The following is a 14,761-nucleotide window of genomic DNA, read 5'->3' as shown; positions in this document are numbered from 1 at the left end:
CCTGAGGAAGAGCAAACTGATTTCTACTGCTAATGACGGCGGACGTTTGGTACTTCTGTTACTCACACACAGATGACAACTCCGTACCTACGCTCCACGAAGGCCGGGCCGGGTCTGCTTCGCTCGTCATGTGTTTCCAGGCTCCGAGTGGCATGCCTTGCACATGCTAGGTTCGCGATAAATATTTGCTGAATGGATCAATCATCTCACTTGGTTCTCATAATAACTCTACGAGGTTTGAAACCATGTTGCAATCACCGCTTTACAGAGGAGAAAACTGAGGCTCAGAGGGTCGCTAAAAATGTGTCCCAGATCGCTCTGCCAGCGAGTGTCAGGCCTCATATTCAAACCCATACGGACTTGACGTGAGAAGCTACGGTTCCATCGCCACATCTAGTATAGACCAGACCACAGGGCTTTTCCAATATTGAGACCCTCTGTGAAAGGTGGGTCTGAGACAGTATGTTTCAGGTCAGAGTGGGTATCGCTGTTTTTCTGCCACCGACTTTTAGACCTCTTCCATATTCTACAACAACTAAATTTACAAAGAAATGACTTACCCACAAATCCTTCTTCACCAACCAGTTTCAACGCGATTTTGTCAGCCAGCACTGAAGAGTTGCCATGGGCGATGTTAGCAAAGGGGCCAGCGTGCACAAACACAGGTGTTCCCTACGGAAGTTGAAGGACAAATTAAAACCCCCAAAGACAAAGGGAGGAATGAACCAAGGCAGTGAGTCACCGAAGCCATTCTGCTTTTATCAATACTGCACAGTCAATGTACAAATTCTCGGGGCGCCTGGGTGGCTCAGTCGGTTAAGCGTCCGACTTCAGCTCAGGTCATGAGCTCGCGGTTCGTGAGTTCGAGCCCCGCGTCGGGCTCTGTGCTGACCGCTCAGAGCCTGGAGCCTGTTTCGGATTCTGTGTCTCCCCCTCTCTCTCTGACCCTCCCCTGTTCATGTTCTGTCTCTCTCTGTCTCAAAAATAAATAAACATTAAAAAGAAATTTAAAAAACCCCAAATTCTCTCAAAGAAAATGAAAACACCCCGACTCTCCCAAAGGGCCAAATTCCTGGTGTACTCTCCAAGAGTGTCATCCGACATTTAATGCTGAACTAGGAGAAAAGCTGTAAGAATTGATTATTTCCTACTATAACTTTGAGAAAGCACTCAGCTGACTCACTGACAGTGAAGTAAACTATTTACCTCCCTTCACAGTATTTGGCATTACAGTTTTTAAAGGAACAGAATTAGACCCTGATGGTTTAAGAGGCTTATTTAGGTGTATTTTTTCCTTCCAAAAGAAGTCAATCACTTCTAGAAAAATCGAAAGAAAGCAAAAAAAATCAATACAATTAATGAGTTGTGTGGAATGGCAGGACAACCATGTAACGTTGAAGTTCACTAGAGCCTAATTTTATATTTACACAATAAATTTGCTCTTCTGATTTGTAAAAATTCTAAGTCTTTCTCATTGTTTAACTGGCTTCCATGTTAAAAACCCGGTAACTATTCAGATAATAAAAGCAAAGAAAATTGTCCCTCTTGGTCAAATGCTAGAGCAATTCTTACTAAACAGGCAAAAGAAAACCCCACAACAATATAAGGGAATTATCAAAACCTTTAGATTTAAGTCGGTAAAGAAAATCTGCCAATATATTCACTTTAAATGCCATTTCTACACTTGTCCTTCATCAGGGAGAACAGACTGTGGCCCTATCTAAAGGAATTTATCCACATGCAATCAAATGCTCAGGTTTTATTTCGAGCCCAGACAGGGCCACTGGGGTCTGTATACACGAAGCCATGGCCTCACCTGTGAAAATACAGGCTGCCCCTTTACTGACAGGAGGGAAGACAGGGAGTGATGTGGCGTGGGGGGGGGGGGGGGGAGGGGGGGAGGGAGGCTGGGAGCCATGGAAAATTCCCATGAACCATGATGGGCTGCTGGCGGAACATATTTCAAAGATGAGAAAGCTGAACAAAAGCAGGAAGAAAGGCAGTGAAAGAAAAGTCATCTCTGAGAATGAAAAAGAGAAGAGTTTATCAAAGCCACTCTGTGAGTTCTCTATTTACTTTTCCTCCCGAAGTCCTCAGGAGGGACAATGACATGGTCCTCGTGAGGTCATACAAATGTCTGTAAAAATAAAGCTGGGAATCTGAAATCCAAACATAGGTGCCGACAGATATATTTATGTGTGTGTTTAGTGTCCTGATCTCTCTGTGTACCTATCTGTAATTTCTCACTTCTGTACAGATGAACCTTTTATTTATTTTTTATTTTTTTTCAGTATTTATTCATTTTTGAGAGGGAGAGACAGAGCGCGAGTGGGGGAGGGGCAGAGAGAGGGGGAGACACAGAATCCAAAGCAGGCTCCCGGCTCTGAGCTATTAGTACAGAGCCTGATGCACGGCTCGAACCCATGACCTTCAAGATCATGACCTGAGCCGAAGTCTGATGTTTAACCTACTGAGCCACCCAGGTGCCCCACAGATAAACCTTTTAAATGCTCTGAAGAAAACACTAAGTCTCCATCACCATCTCCCCTTGCCGTCCTGGAATATGGCTGCCTGTGTTAAGGTAGCAGAGCCGGGGAAAGCGTAGTGGGGACGTCACAGGCTCCATCCCTGGGAAGGCAGATGCCTTCACTTGTCTACACACAGCAGCACTCAGTGGGTCCACTGGTCTGAGAAGCATCAAACACTGGTCTGGTGGTGGCGGTGACAGGGTGTGACTGGATCAGCATCAACACTTCACTATTCCTGAGATAACCACTGTAAGGACTAGATCAGCAGTGTTTTAATTTAAAACTAAAGGCCACACAGCAGGTTAATTACTAAAGCAGCATTAGAGCCTTGGTTTTGAAATTCCTATAGCATGGAGTCTGAATGGAAAACTTTATAGATCATTGTTAGACATTCAAATCCAGAGATGCTCACACACTCACCTAATATTTGCGGCTATGATACAGTACAGTGAGTTGAATACTTAGTCTAAGGAGCTCTGTGACTGGTCCAAAGATATAGAAATACCTACCATGAATTCAATACTTTATTTCATATGCAGAACACAGAGGAAAATAATGCAGGACCCATCTTGGTTTCTCATGATGACAAGGCTATGGATCTCCTCCTTAATGGACTTTTCCAATTTTTCCAAAGATTAATACCTCAATTAATCATTTGCTTACCAGAGCCCTCAGAGAGCTTTGTATAAAAGAGCCTCCTCAGGGTTGTGAGTGCAAGCCCCCATGTTTAGTATAGAGATTACTTAAAAACAAAACAAAAAAAACCCCCCGAATCTGAATATTTTCCAAACAAGGTGCCGCATACGGCAGTGTGCCTTGAAAAAAGAAAGGAAAAAGAGCTTTCTGCTGTGCTGGAAATATTCTGTAGCCGCACCATCCAACATAATAGCCACTGTCCACATGTGGTTACAGGGCACTTAAAATGTAGCTAGCAAAAAATCTTTTTAATTTTTTTTTAATGTTTAGTATTTATTTTTGAGAAAGAGAGACAGAGCACAAACAGGGGAGGGGCAGAGAGAAAGGGAGATACAGAATCCAAAGCAGGCTCCAGGCTCCGAGCCATCAGCACAGAGCCCGACGCGGGGCTCGAACCCACGAACTGAGAGATCACGACCTGAGCCGAAGCCGCATGCTTAACCAACTGAGTCACCCAGGTGCCCCCCAATTTTTTAAAAATAACTATATAAATAGAAAGGTAGCTCATACGACTGCAGAACCAAATTTGAAATTGTATTCAATTTAAAGTAATTGAGGTAAAAATAACCACGTGTGGCCAAAGGCTACCATATTGGACAGCACATGGATACATATATGGCTCACCCAGGGTTAAAATGTTAAGACATTTCCATTTCTCTGTCTTCTTAAAATATTCCGCAGGGAAGTTCTTACTCTGGCCATACATGAGAATCACCTGGGATACCCAGGCGCTACCTCCCTGACATTCTGGTTCACTTGGTCTGGGGGGAGCCTAGCATTAGTATCTCTAAATCTTTCCAGGAGATTCTAACGTGCAGCCAGGACGGAGAACTACGGGTCTCCTGGCAACCAGTAGTAAGGTAACCCTTGATAACCTGCTAGGGGACCAACAGTCAAGGGTATTCAAACATGAGCACTAAAGCACCATCCATATACTGAACAATGGTTTTTACGTTACAGGCTGACTTACATTCCTAGTGCCACTCGTTAGCCAGGTTCATTGGGAATGGTTAGGACCCACATAGCGGAGTTCATAAATGCAGGTATTTTAACCGAATGCTGTTTTGTTATTTTTTTAAACAATGCCCATTGTCTGTTAACGTAATGACAAATGGCCTGGTCTTAAGTGAAAAATGGACAGAAAATGTGAGTACAAGAATCATTTGGGAGCAGCCCGGCCCACTGACTCATTCCCTAATGGAAACTAGACTTTTAGAATGGGTTATTATCTTATAAAGTGCAGGTAATTTTTAATTTGAGAAAGATAATTATTTAAAACAATAATCTGATGATCCCAAATAATGATGATAACAGTTATGTTCATTTTTGAGGGCGAAGTGTTACGAGGAAGCAGGGTCACGTCTCTAAGCTTTTTTCTTATTCACTCAGTTGTTTGTTACACAGATCTGTATTTTTAGGAGCGACGTAGTAAAAATTAGTCAGCAGTCGTTTAATTATTCAACAAATGTTTGCCGAGCGCCTAATACATGCAAGGCACTTTCTAGGAGCCACAATCCGGTGGTGAACCACGTGGAAGAGGTCCTGCTCTCATCCTGGTGGATGAACAAAGAAGTAGGGACTCTTACGCTGATACTCCCTGACGTGCAGAGAATGACAGGACAGTGACAGGACACAGGGACTGGGTCTGGGTTGGACGCAGTGTCCCGGGAAGGCCTCTCCAGGATGCTGATATGTAAAGGGCATAGGATTTCACTCCTATGTGGAATTTAAGAAACATGACAGAGAATGTAGGGGAAGGGGAAAAAAAGAGATAAAAACAGAGAGAGAGGGAGGCAAACCAGAAGAGGCTCTTAAATACAGAGAACAAACTGAGGGGTGCTGGATGCGAGGTGGGAGGGGGCATGCGCTAAATGGGTGACGGGCATTAAGAAGGGCACTCTTTGGGATGAGCGCTGGGTGTAAGAGACGAATCACTGGATTCTACTCCTGAATCCAAGACTACACTGTATGTTAACGAAGTTGAATTAAAATAGAATAAAATCTTGGAAAGAAAAAAAAAATAAAATAAAGGACATGAGTCCTAAAGTACAGGAGGGAACCAGACATGGGAAATCGGGTGTCTGCAAGGGGCGTCCCGGGCAGGGAGAGGGAGGATGGGGGAAGAGGCAGGCAAGGGCCAGACCCTGCGAGGTTTCCAGCCAGAGGGAGGACCAGGGTAAACCACCCAAGGCTCTTAGGCAGGAGAGCAACAGAGCCCGATTCAGTTTCCGAGCTCTCGGGTGGCGGAGCAGAGAAAGCATTCTGGAAGGGACAGTGGAGGCAGTGAGGCTAGCTGGGCGGGAGGGTACGCTGGAGGCCGGGCACACACACGGAAGAAGCCTCTGCAGGGATGGAGACAGGCTCCAGGATGATTCCTAGCACTTTGGCTGGAACCGTGGCCAGGCTGAAACTCAAAGACCCTATTTGATAACTAAGTTTGATACGCAATGGCTCTTGGCAGGTACACCTACGACTCTGAAATTCTGAGGTCAGGAGATTCTGAACGCGAGTCTGGGGGGTCATCACGTGGCTGATGGTGGGGGAAGGGAGGGCTCACACTCGCCAACATTCAGAAGCTGAGCTGAGGACAGGCCAGCAAAGGGAACGGAGGGGAGGCCAGCAGGAGGTCCAGGGACACAAGGCACCACAGAAGTCAGAAGAACCAAGTGTTCCAGAAGGAAGAAACATTACCTGCGTCAGACCTCGCGAAGAGGCCACACACATAGACGGGGACAGAGAAACGAACACTTGGTCGCATGGAGCTCACGCTGCGGGAGGCAGAGGCCCCACGGAAAGGTGCTCGCGCTCTCCCCTCCCCGCGTCCTCAACTGCGCACCTTCCAGCTCGGTCTGGTTCCACCATTTCTGTCCTGGTGTCCTGCGTCTGGATTCCTGCTCTCGGCGGGTGCCCTTCCGACTGCACAGCACGTTCCTGCCCAAAGGCTTTGCACTAACTGTCACCCTCCGCCCGCAAAGCTGCTCCTCACACACAGCTCGGTCTCTTGCTTTGCTCCCATCTCTGGTCACCGGACACCAGCCAGACACACACACACACACACACACACACCACATCGCTCTCTGCTCCCTCAACCCCTCTGACGTTTCTTCTTCAGTCTTTGCCGGCGGCTGACATGCTACATATCGACACACTTCTCTGCCATCTGTCTCCCCCACTGAAGCACAAGCTCCGAGAGGGCAGGGACTTGGTTGTCCTGAGCCACTGCTCCAAGGCCTGCCTGTGTCGCGTGTTAGATGAATACCGAACCTTCATAATGACCCCATTAAGTTAGTCTTCGGTACCATCATCCCTTCACACGGGAGAGAACAGAGGTGTGGCCAAGGTCACGGTTAGCGAACGGCAGAGGGTACGCTCAAGCCGAGCGTTCTATCAGCTGAATGAACGAATAAATGGGTGGATATTGTTTGTCTTGCCCCTTCCTTCTCTTCTGGTTGCCTCCGCCTCCCTTGAGTGACCAGAAAACCAGACTGGAATACGGGTATTTTGATGAGAAAATTTAAGTTCGATGAAGACAAGGGCAGGGCAAATCTTACAAAAGCTTGCCTGGGGAGCATTTCTTGGCATACGCTGCGTGTTTTGCTTGGGGGGGGGAACCCCCCCAAACCCCAAACCTAATGGATTATGAAAAGCTAAGTCCAAAAAAGGCAAAAGAGAAAACATCACGTAAACGTGGCTACATAACTTACTGAGGTGTTAGATACGGCGTTTTAAAGTCTCCACTCCAGTCAATTAGTACTGCATTACCTAAGGAAAGAATCTGTAAATACACTTTTAAGTTTGTTTTTTTTTTGGACCAAGGACTTTTTCGGATGCTCCCTGCAGGCTCACGTTGGCTGGAAACGCTCACGCTGTGTGGGGGGGTGCACAAGCGATCCGATGAATGCAAACGCTGTCAACAATTTCTATAAAAAGAAAATCACTTACTTCTAGGGTCTGCATCAGATTTGGTTTTATTGCATCTTTCATCAAAACCGTCAATGCGCCTGTGACCCCCTAAAGGAGAGAGGAAAAAAAAACCTGCTTTAAGTGACTGACAAAAGATCATCCGTGCAAAGGTGAATCTCATGGCCATTTCTCACCAGCCCGCCTCGGAGGTGGGCATTCCCACAGGCTGCTCTCAGCTCGGAGCTATGGGTACCACGGCTCTGGCGGCCGTATCCTTCTCTCCCCCACCTGAATGCATGTCAACCATTCTGAGATGTGAAGTGATGGAGAAGTAGCAGTCCCTGCTTTTTTTTTAAAAACACCTTCCTTGATGGTGTTTAAGAGGCATACAGGAGATCTTTCAGTCTGCCTAAAAGTGTCTTCTGGCAAAACACACATTATTTTTTCATTATCAGAGATTATACTCTTGCCTGAAGAAATCAGACAAAGTATGACAATAAGGCTATTTACTGAGTGGGAATGGAGAAGGATAAAGGGGAATGTCCGAAAGCACCCATTTTTCTCAAACCAACCAACGAACACTTGGTTTCCCAGTGTTTCATCCCGCAGAGCCAGAGGCACTCAGAAAACTACATTTGGAAGGCTTCTCCTTTTCCATCTCTCATGCTGCCTGTCTGCCCAGAACAGAGTCGATGCCGCCTGTGTATAAAATGTGGCTACTGCCCCCTCCCAGTCCTACAAAGCTCTGGGTGAGGTCCCTACTGTATCCCCTTCCCCATTCCTGGAAAAGACGGGAGAAGGGAGAAACAGGGAAGAAATCTGAGAACAACCGGAAAAAGTGTGCCAAAGAAGGCCACAGAGGGAGCTTTAGAGAAACAAAACAAAACAAAACAAAACAAAACAAAACAAAACAAAACCCTTCCACCTCTTCTACAGACACTGGGCAAATGCCTTCAAAACACTCGTCTGTGATTGTAAGGCTACGATAGGAGTAAATGCACGGCAATGTCGCCCCTGAAAGATAAAAATGCCACGAAACATATCTCAATGTATCAGGTGGTAGAATCTAGCCGATCTTCCTCTTTTCAAAATATGTGAGTCAATTACATTCTCCCTCCGCGTGGGTGATGCCTCTTATCTTGTTGCGCCCAACACACTGACTGTCATCGAGCCCAAGCAAAGAGAGCAGCTCTGGTGCGGTCATGGCCACTCGGGTCCGTTTGCTGAGTCCAGGGGGACAGAGTGTGGACACATTCCTCCAGAGGATGGCAGAAGCGATCGTCTTATGAGAAACTTCCAGAAGCCATTTATTCCAATTCTCATGGCAATACATAAATCCTTTTGACCAAGAGCAAAGTATATAAAAAGTTATAAAACAGGGGTGCCTGGGTGGCTCACTCGGTTAGGCGTCCAACTGGGGCTCAGGTCATGATCTCACGGTCTGTGAGTTCGAGCCCTGAGTCGGGCTCTGTGCTGACAGCTCAGCCTGGAGCCTGCTTCGGATCCTGTGTCTCCCTCTCTCTCTCTCTGTGCCCCTCCCCCCGCTCGTGCTCTGTCTCTGTCTCTCAAAAATGAATAAACGTTAAAAAAAATGTGTTTAAAAAAAGCTATAAAATAGTGAAATGAAAAGACAGATGCTCTAAAAATCCTTCCTTAATTTTTTATGAAAGACTAACTAGTGGTAGTTCCAGGTTGATGAAACACAATTGGAAGAAATAGGTGCTTTTTATGAACAAGGAAGGCAAAAGATGACCCCAAAGAGTCAACTTTGGGTTTATTTCCAGATCTGAGACTTGTATCACACACACACAAAATAAATCTAGGGAAACAATATTTCCAGATTAAGTTCCAAACTATTCTTGATACATATTTATTAATACCCAATATTAAGAACATACAAAGAAATATATTGATACAGAAACCATAATATGTTTAGCTTACACAGTTTACAAGATATTGATAATTAAAAAAAAAAAGATTATTTATTTATTTATTTATTTATTTATTTATTTATTTTGAGAGAAAGAGCGCAAGTGGGAGGGGAAGAGAGAGAGAGAGAGAGAGAGAGAGAGAGAGAGAGAGAGAGAGAGAATCCCAAGCAGGCTTCACACTGACAGCACAAAGCCTGATAAGGGGCTCGAACTCACACGAGATCATGACCTGAGCCAAAATCAACAGTCGGATGCTTGGCCGACTGAGCCACCCAGGCTCAGTTTCAAAAATACAATACCTTTACAGCAACCTGGATTTGGGTTTTCTCATTAAGCTTTATTCTAAGCATCCCAGGGACTGCTGATAAAAACACATTTAATTTAATTGACATATTTAATATTTGATTGACAAGACCTATGTGATGAGTCAGTCAGGTTCTCAGAAGCAGCCAAAAAGTAACTTTTGGCAAAGGATTCCAATGACATCCGAAGCCCCTGGAATTAATAAAATACTAATTTGCCTTTTTCCTCCCACAACTGGTTTCCAACTGCCAGGGAACATCGAGCTGCCATCATGGTATGTGACCCGGATGTGGGAAAGTCAGCTGAAGTTTGGAGTGTGGAACAGCTTTCCAAACGCCTGTGTCATACCCTATGCACTTCGAAACAGGTCCAAGCACGTGAAACAGCTATGCCACCAATGGGGTTTAATTTCACAGAAAAGGTGGTGATTCCGAAGAGGAAGAGAGATGAGCACGCCAAATTAGAGGAAGCCCAGCAAGAGACAGTGACGGGCCAGGACACCATGAAAGCTCAAAGAGCATCACTGAACTCAAAAGGGAGCGAGATGGGGAAGACTGATTAAGGCAAGATCCGGTGTTATGATGTGACGCCCAAATGTAAGGCACAGGGTTAAGAAGCCAGGGCCAATTTTCACTTCACCTTTCTTTTTTGGTTTTTTAAATGTTTATTTATTTTGAGAGAAAGAAAGAACGGGCGGGGGAGGGTCAGAGAAAGAATCCCAAGCACCCTTCACGCTCAGCACATGGAGCCCGAGGCGGGGCTCGATCTCATGACCGTGTGATCGTGACCTGAGATGCCATCAAGAGCTGAATGCTTAACTGACTGAGCCACCCAGGCGTCCCTGGTTTCCCTTTCGTGAAGGGGGAGCCGCTTACTTCTTGGTCTTTTGAAAGGCGATTTGTCCTCGATTTAAAGCTGGCACAGATCACCCTCTGTAAAAAAAGCTGAGAGCTAACAGGAGGCCGCCCCACCCCAGCCAGGGAGCAGAGATCAGGACAGGCAACGATCAGGAAAGGCTTAGGAGATAAATTTCATGTGCTTTGCTGCAGAGAGGTACAAACACATTGCCGCATGACCAACAGGCTGGTGAGGGACAAATGTGTCTGCAGAAATCATCTGAATTTCCTTGACACACGCTGGTAAGAAGAAAACCCTCATTCTCCTGAACCTACCACAGGGGCACGGCGAGCTCTCCTGCGTTCCTGAGACGGACACACTCACCAAATCTTCTGCTGTCACGGGTTGCCCATTTTTGTCACTGGCCACCACCATTCTTCCCAGCCGCTCCTTCATGTCCGTGAGGCTGTCGGTCAAGGCCAGCACTGCCATGATCTCACTGGCCACTGCGATGTCAAATTGTGCCTGAAAAGCAGAAGTACTGCTCACTGACCATGTCATCTGGATGGCCATTTGTACAAGGAGCCATATTTCAGTAAGTAGGCTCCCGCAGGCCTGGGGTCTATCCTCCATGGGCCCATCTTCCTGGGGGTCTGTCCTCCATGGGCCCATCTTCCTGGGGGTCTATCCTCCATGGGCCCATCTTCCTGGGGGTCTATCCTCCATGGGCCCATCTTCCTGGGGGTCTATCCTCCATGGGCCCATCTTCCTGGGGGTCTATCCTCCATGGGCCCATCTTCCTGGGGGGTCTATACTCAACGGGCCCATCTTCCTGGGGGTCTATCCTCCATGGGCCCATCTTCCTGGGGGTCTATCCTCCATGGGCCCATCTTCCTGGGGGTCTGTCCTCAACGGGCCCATCTTCCTGGGGTCTATCCTCCATGGGCCCATCTTCCTGGGGGTCTATCCTCCATGGGCCCATCTTCCTGGGGGTCTATCCTCCATGGGCCCATCTTCCTGGGGGTCTATCCTCCATGGGCCCATCTTCCTGGGGGTCTATCCTCCATGGGCCCATCTTCCTGGGGGGTCTATCCTCAACGGGCCCATCTTCCTGGGGGTCTATCCTCCATGGGCCCATCTTCCTGGGGGTCTATCCTCCATGGGCCCATCTTCCTGGGGGTCTATCCTCCATGGGCCCATCTTCCTGGGGGTCTGTCCTCAACGGGCCCATCTTCCTGGGGTCTGTCCTCAACGGGCCCATCTTCCTGGGGGTCTATCCTCAACGGGCCCATCTTCCTGGGGGTCTATCCTCCATGGGCCCATCTTCCTGGGGGTCTATCCTCCATGGGCCCATCTTCCTGGGGGTCTGTCCTCAACGGGCCCATCTTCCTGGGGGTCTGTCCTCAACGGGCCCATCTTCCTGGGGGTCTATCCTCAACGGGCCCATCTTCCTGGGGGTCTATCCTCCATGGGCCCATCTTCCTGGGGGTCTATCCTCAACGGGCCCATCTTCCTGGGGGTCTATCCTCCATGGGCCCATCTTCCTGGGGGTCTATCCTCCATGGGCCCATCTTCCTGGGGGTCTGTCCTCAACGGGCCCATCTTCCTGGGGTCTATCCTCCATGGGCCCATCTTCCTGGGGGTCTATCCTCCATGGGCCCATCTTCCTGGGGGTCTATCCTCCATGGGCCCATCTTCCTGGGGGTCTATCCTCCATGGGCCCATCTTCCTGGGGGGTCTATCCTCAACGGGCCCATCTTCCTGGGGGTCTATCCTCCATGGGCCCATCTTCCTGGGGGTCTATCCTCCATGGGCCCATCTTCCTGGGGGTCTGTCCTCAACGGGCCCATCTTCCTGGGGTCTATCCTCCATGGGCCCATCTTCCTGGGGGTCTATCCTCCATGGGCCCATCTTCCTGGGGGTCTATCCTCCATGGGCCCATCTTCCTGGGGGTCTATCCTCCATGGGCCCATCTTCCTGGGGGTCTATCCTCCATGGGCCCATCTTCCTGGGGGTCTATCCTCAATGGGCCCATCTTCCATTCACAAGTAATTGGAGTGTCTAGAAACATGTACAGTCTTGTGCTTGGTGCTCCTTAGGGTGGGCTCCCTACTGTGGCCACAACTGTTCTTTGATTTGTTCTGCTGAGTAGGACTCAGCCTGGCTAGGCCCCTGCTGTTCCCGCCCATGGCACCGTGTGGTCTGCTTTTGTAGCAGGTCTCAGATTTGTAATCAATGATTAACGTGACTGTCTGTCTGATGGCTGTCTCTCCACTTCGGGAAGTAGTGCCATGAAGGCAAGAACCCTGGGGAGGCTTTACTCCTGGGTCTGCAGCATGGAGGACTGGGTGTGAAACCCAGTGGGCAGTCAATACTTATTTGCTAAATAAATACCTGCCGACCGCCTCCACTGTCATTCACTGGTGTGTCAAGGGGGTGGCATTTGTCCAGCAAAGAGCTGAGGGGCAGACAGCGCAAGATGGTTCTGAGGCCAGTTTTCCAGAGTTAGAGCTTCACACAGCAGTGTGGACACCAAGTCAAAAGGTGACACAATCAATTTTCAGCTGCCCACAAGGGCTTGGCCACATCAGACCTTGAAGCGCCCAGCAACGAACGCTGGACAGGAGCTAGTTTCTGTGAAATGTTCCTGGGCTTTCCTAGTCCCTCTTCTGGATCTCACTCCAGGCTGGACATAGGCCAACAGGAACTAAAAGAGAAACAAGGAACGCGCCTTCCTCCTCTTTATAGTCCAACCTACTGGACAAAAATCACTTCATTAGACTCCGCCTGAATTCCCTTCTGCCTGAGGGGCCATGTGAGCCAGACAAATTCAAGCTTACACAAGGAGAAAATGGCTGTGCCCTGGCAGGGTCACCCTATGAGACATGTCATTGTCCATTTCCTTCACTGACAAGAAAGGAAATGAAGGGAAATAAGGAACTTTCTGGATACTTCCAGGTTGAGATTTCATTAGTCACTGAGGTACTGAAAAAATAGTACCTGAAAGTCAAACACAAATATGTTCAATTATCACTTTTTTTTTTTAATGTTTATTTATTTTTGAGACAGAGAGAGACAGAGCATGAACGGGGGAGGGTCAGAGAGAGAGGGAGACACAGAATCGGAAACAGGCTCCAGGCTCTGAGCTGTCAGCAGAGAGCCCGACGTGGGGCTCGAACTCACGGACAGCGAGATCATGACCCGAGCCGAAGTCGGACGCCCAACTGACTGAGCCACCTAGGCGCCCCAATTATCACATTTTCAATATAACCCAATCCAAACTATATATAATCCAATATAACCCAACCCAATCAGTGACTTTTCACTGTATCATACTCAGGATTCTCTATGCCACCATTCCATTATAAACAGTGCATATAAAACACGCCTGAAAATTCTGAGGCTTTCTTTATAAAACATAAGACTAGAGATACTCTTATAATATTAACTATGTAATAATAAGTAGAATTTATAACATATAAGCTCTTCGTTTGTAATCATTATAATTTCAAGGTTTTGCGCCTTGAATAACATTAAAAATGAACTAAAAGAGAAACAAAGAACATGCCTTCCTCCTCAAAATTCAGCCACTGGAATTGGGTCAATTTAAATATTCCCTTTTTGAGACGAGTCGGTGGCTCAGTCAGTGAAGCAACCAACTTTGGCTCAGGTCACGATCTCATGGTTCGTGGGTTCCAGCCCCGTGTCGGGCTCTGTGCTGACAGCTCAGAGCCTGGAGCCCGCTTCGGATTCTGTGTCTTCCTCTTTCTCTCCCCCTCCCTGCTCGCTGTCTCCCTTTCTCTCAAAAATAAAGAAACATTAAAAAATTTTTTACATAAATATAAAAAATAAATACTTTATTTTTAAAAAAATTTTTTTTTTCAACGTTTTTTATTTATTTTTGGGACAGAGAGAGACAGAGCATGAACGGAGGAGGGGCAGAGAGAGAGGGAGACACAGAATCGGAAACAGGCTCCAGGCTCCGAGCCATCAGCCCAGAGCCTGATGCGGGGCTCGAACTCACAGACTGTGAGATCGTGACCTGGCTGAAGTCGGACGCTTAACCGACTGCGCCACCCAGGCGCCCCAAAAAATAAATACTTTAAAAAAAAAAGTTTATTTTGAGAGAGAGAGTGAAAGCACAAGTAGGGGAGGGCGAGAGAGAGAGAGAGAGAGAGAGAGAGAAGAGAGAGAATCCCAAGCAGTCTCTGCGCTGTCAGGGCACAGCCTGATGCGGGTCTCAAACTCACCAACTGTGAGATCATGACCTGGGCCAAAGTGCGACGCTTAACTGCCTGAGCCACCTAGACACCCCAATTTAAATACTAGTCTTATTCATTGTATCGGCTGAATGCAGTACCTATGCTCATTTCCGTTTTGCAAATAAAGGATTTCAAAATTATATGAAGAGATTTTTATTGTTTTTCACAAATTCAAACAAAGAACAATATGCAATATTGGAAGTAGTTGAATCAACACGGCTTTTCCGGAAGGTAACGTGGATAGAAATGTGTATCATCGTGGGAAATCTGCTTCTTCTTGGACTCTCCAGTTACAGATCTG

At 47.4% G+C, this 14,761-nt stretch overlaps 1 protein-coding gene across 4 annotated transcripts in view; it reads right to left on the bottom strand.

Moving 5' to 3' along the window:
• MTHFD1L (methylenetetrahydrofolate dehydrogenase (NADP+ dependent) 1 like) overlaps positions 1–14,761 on the bottom strand; it is a 189,483-nt gene that overhangs the window by 111,993 nt on the left and 62,729 nt on the right. For 3 of the 4 annotated variants that reach the window (XM_058735646.1, XM_058735644.1, XM_058735643.1), the window contains exons 18-20: positions 10,583–10,723; positions 7,167–7,235; positions 561–672 (exon numbers count right to left, since the gene is read on the bottom strand). In XM_058735646.1, coding sequence (XP_058591629.1) covers positions 561–672; positions 7,167–7,235; positions 10,583–10,723 — 322 coding nt within the window. Of the gene's footprint in view, positions 1–560; positions 673–7,166; positions 7,236–10,582; positions 10,724–12,586; positions 12,710–14,761 lie in introns of those variants that run through there. The other variant, XM_058735647.1, reaches the window with a different exon arrangement.

The sequence above is a fragment of the Neofelis nebulosa genome, chromosome 6 (genome assembly GCF_028018385.1).
Source record: "Neofelis nebulosa isolate mNeoNeb1 chromosome 6, mNeoNeb1.pri, whole genome shotgun sequence".
NCBI lineage: Eukaryota > Metazoa > Chordata > Mammalia > Carnivora > Felidae > Neofelis > Neofelis nebulosa.
The sequence above is the reverse complement of the archived record's forward strand: the minus strand, read 5'-3'. Positions and strand labels throughout refer to the sequence as shown.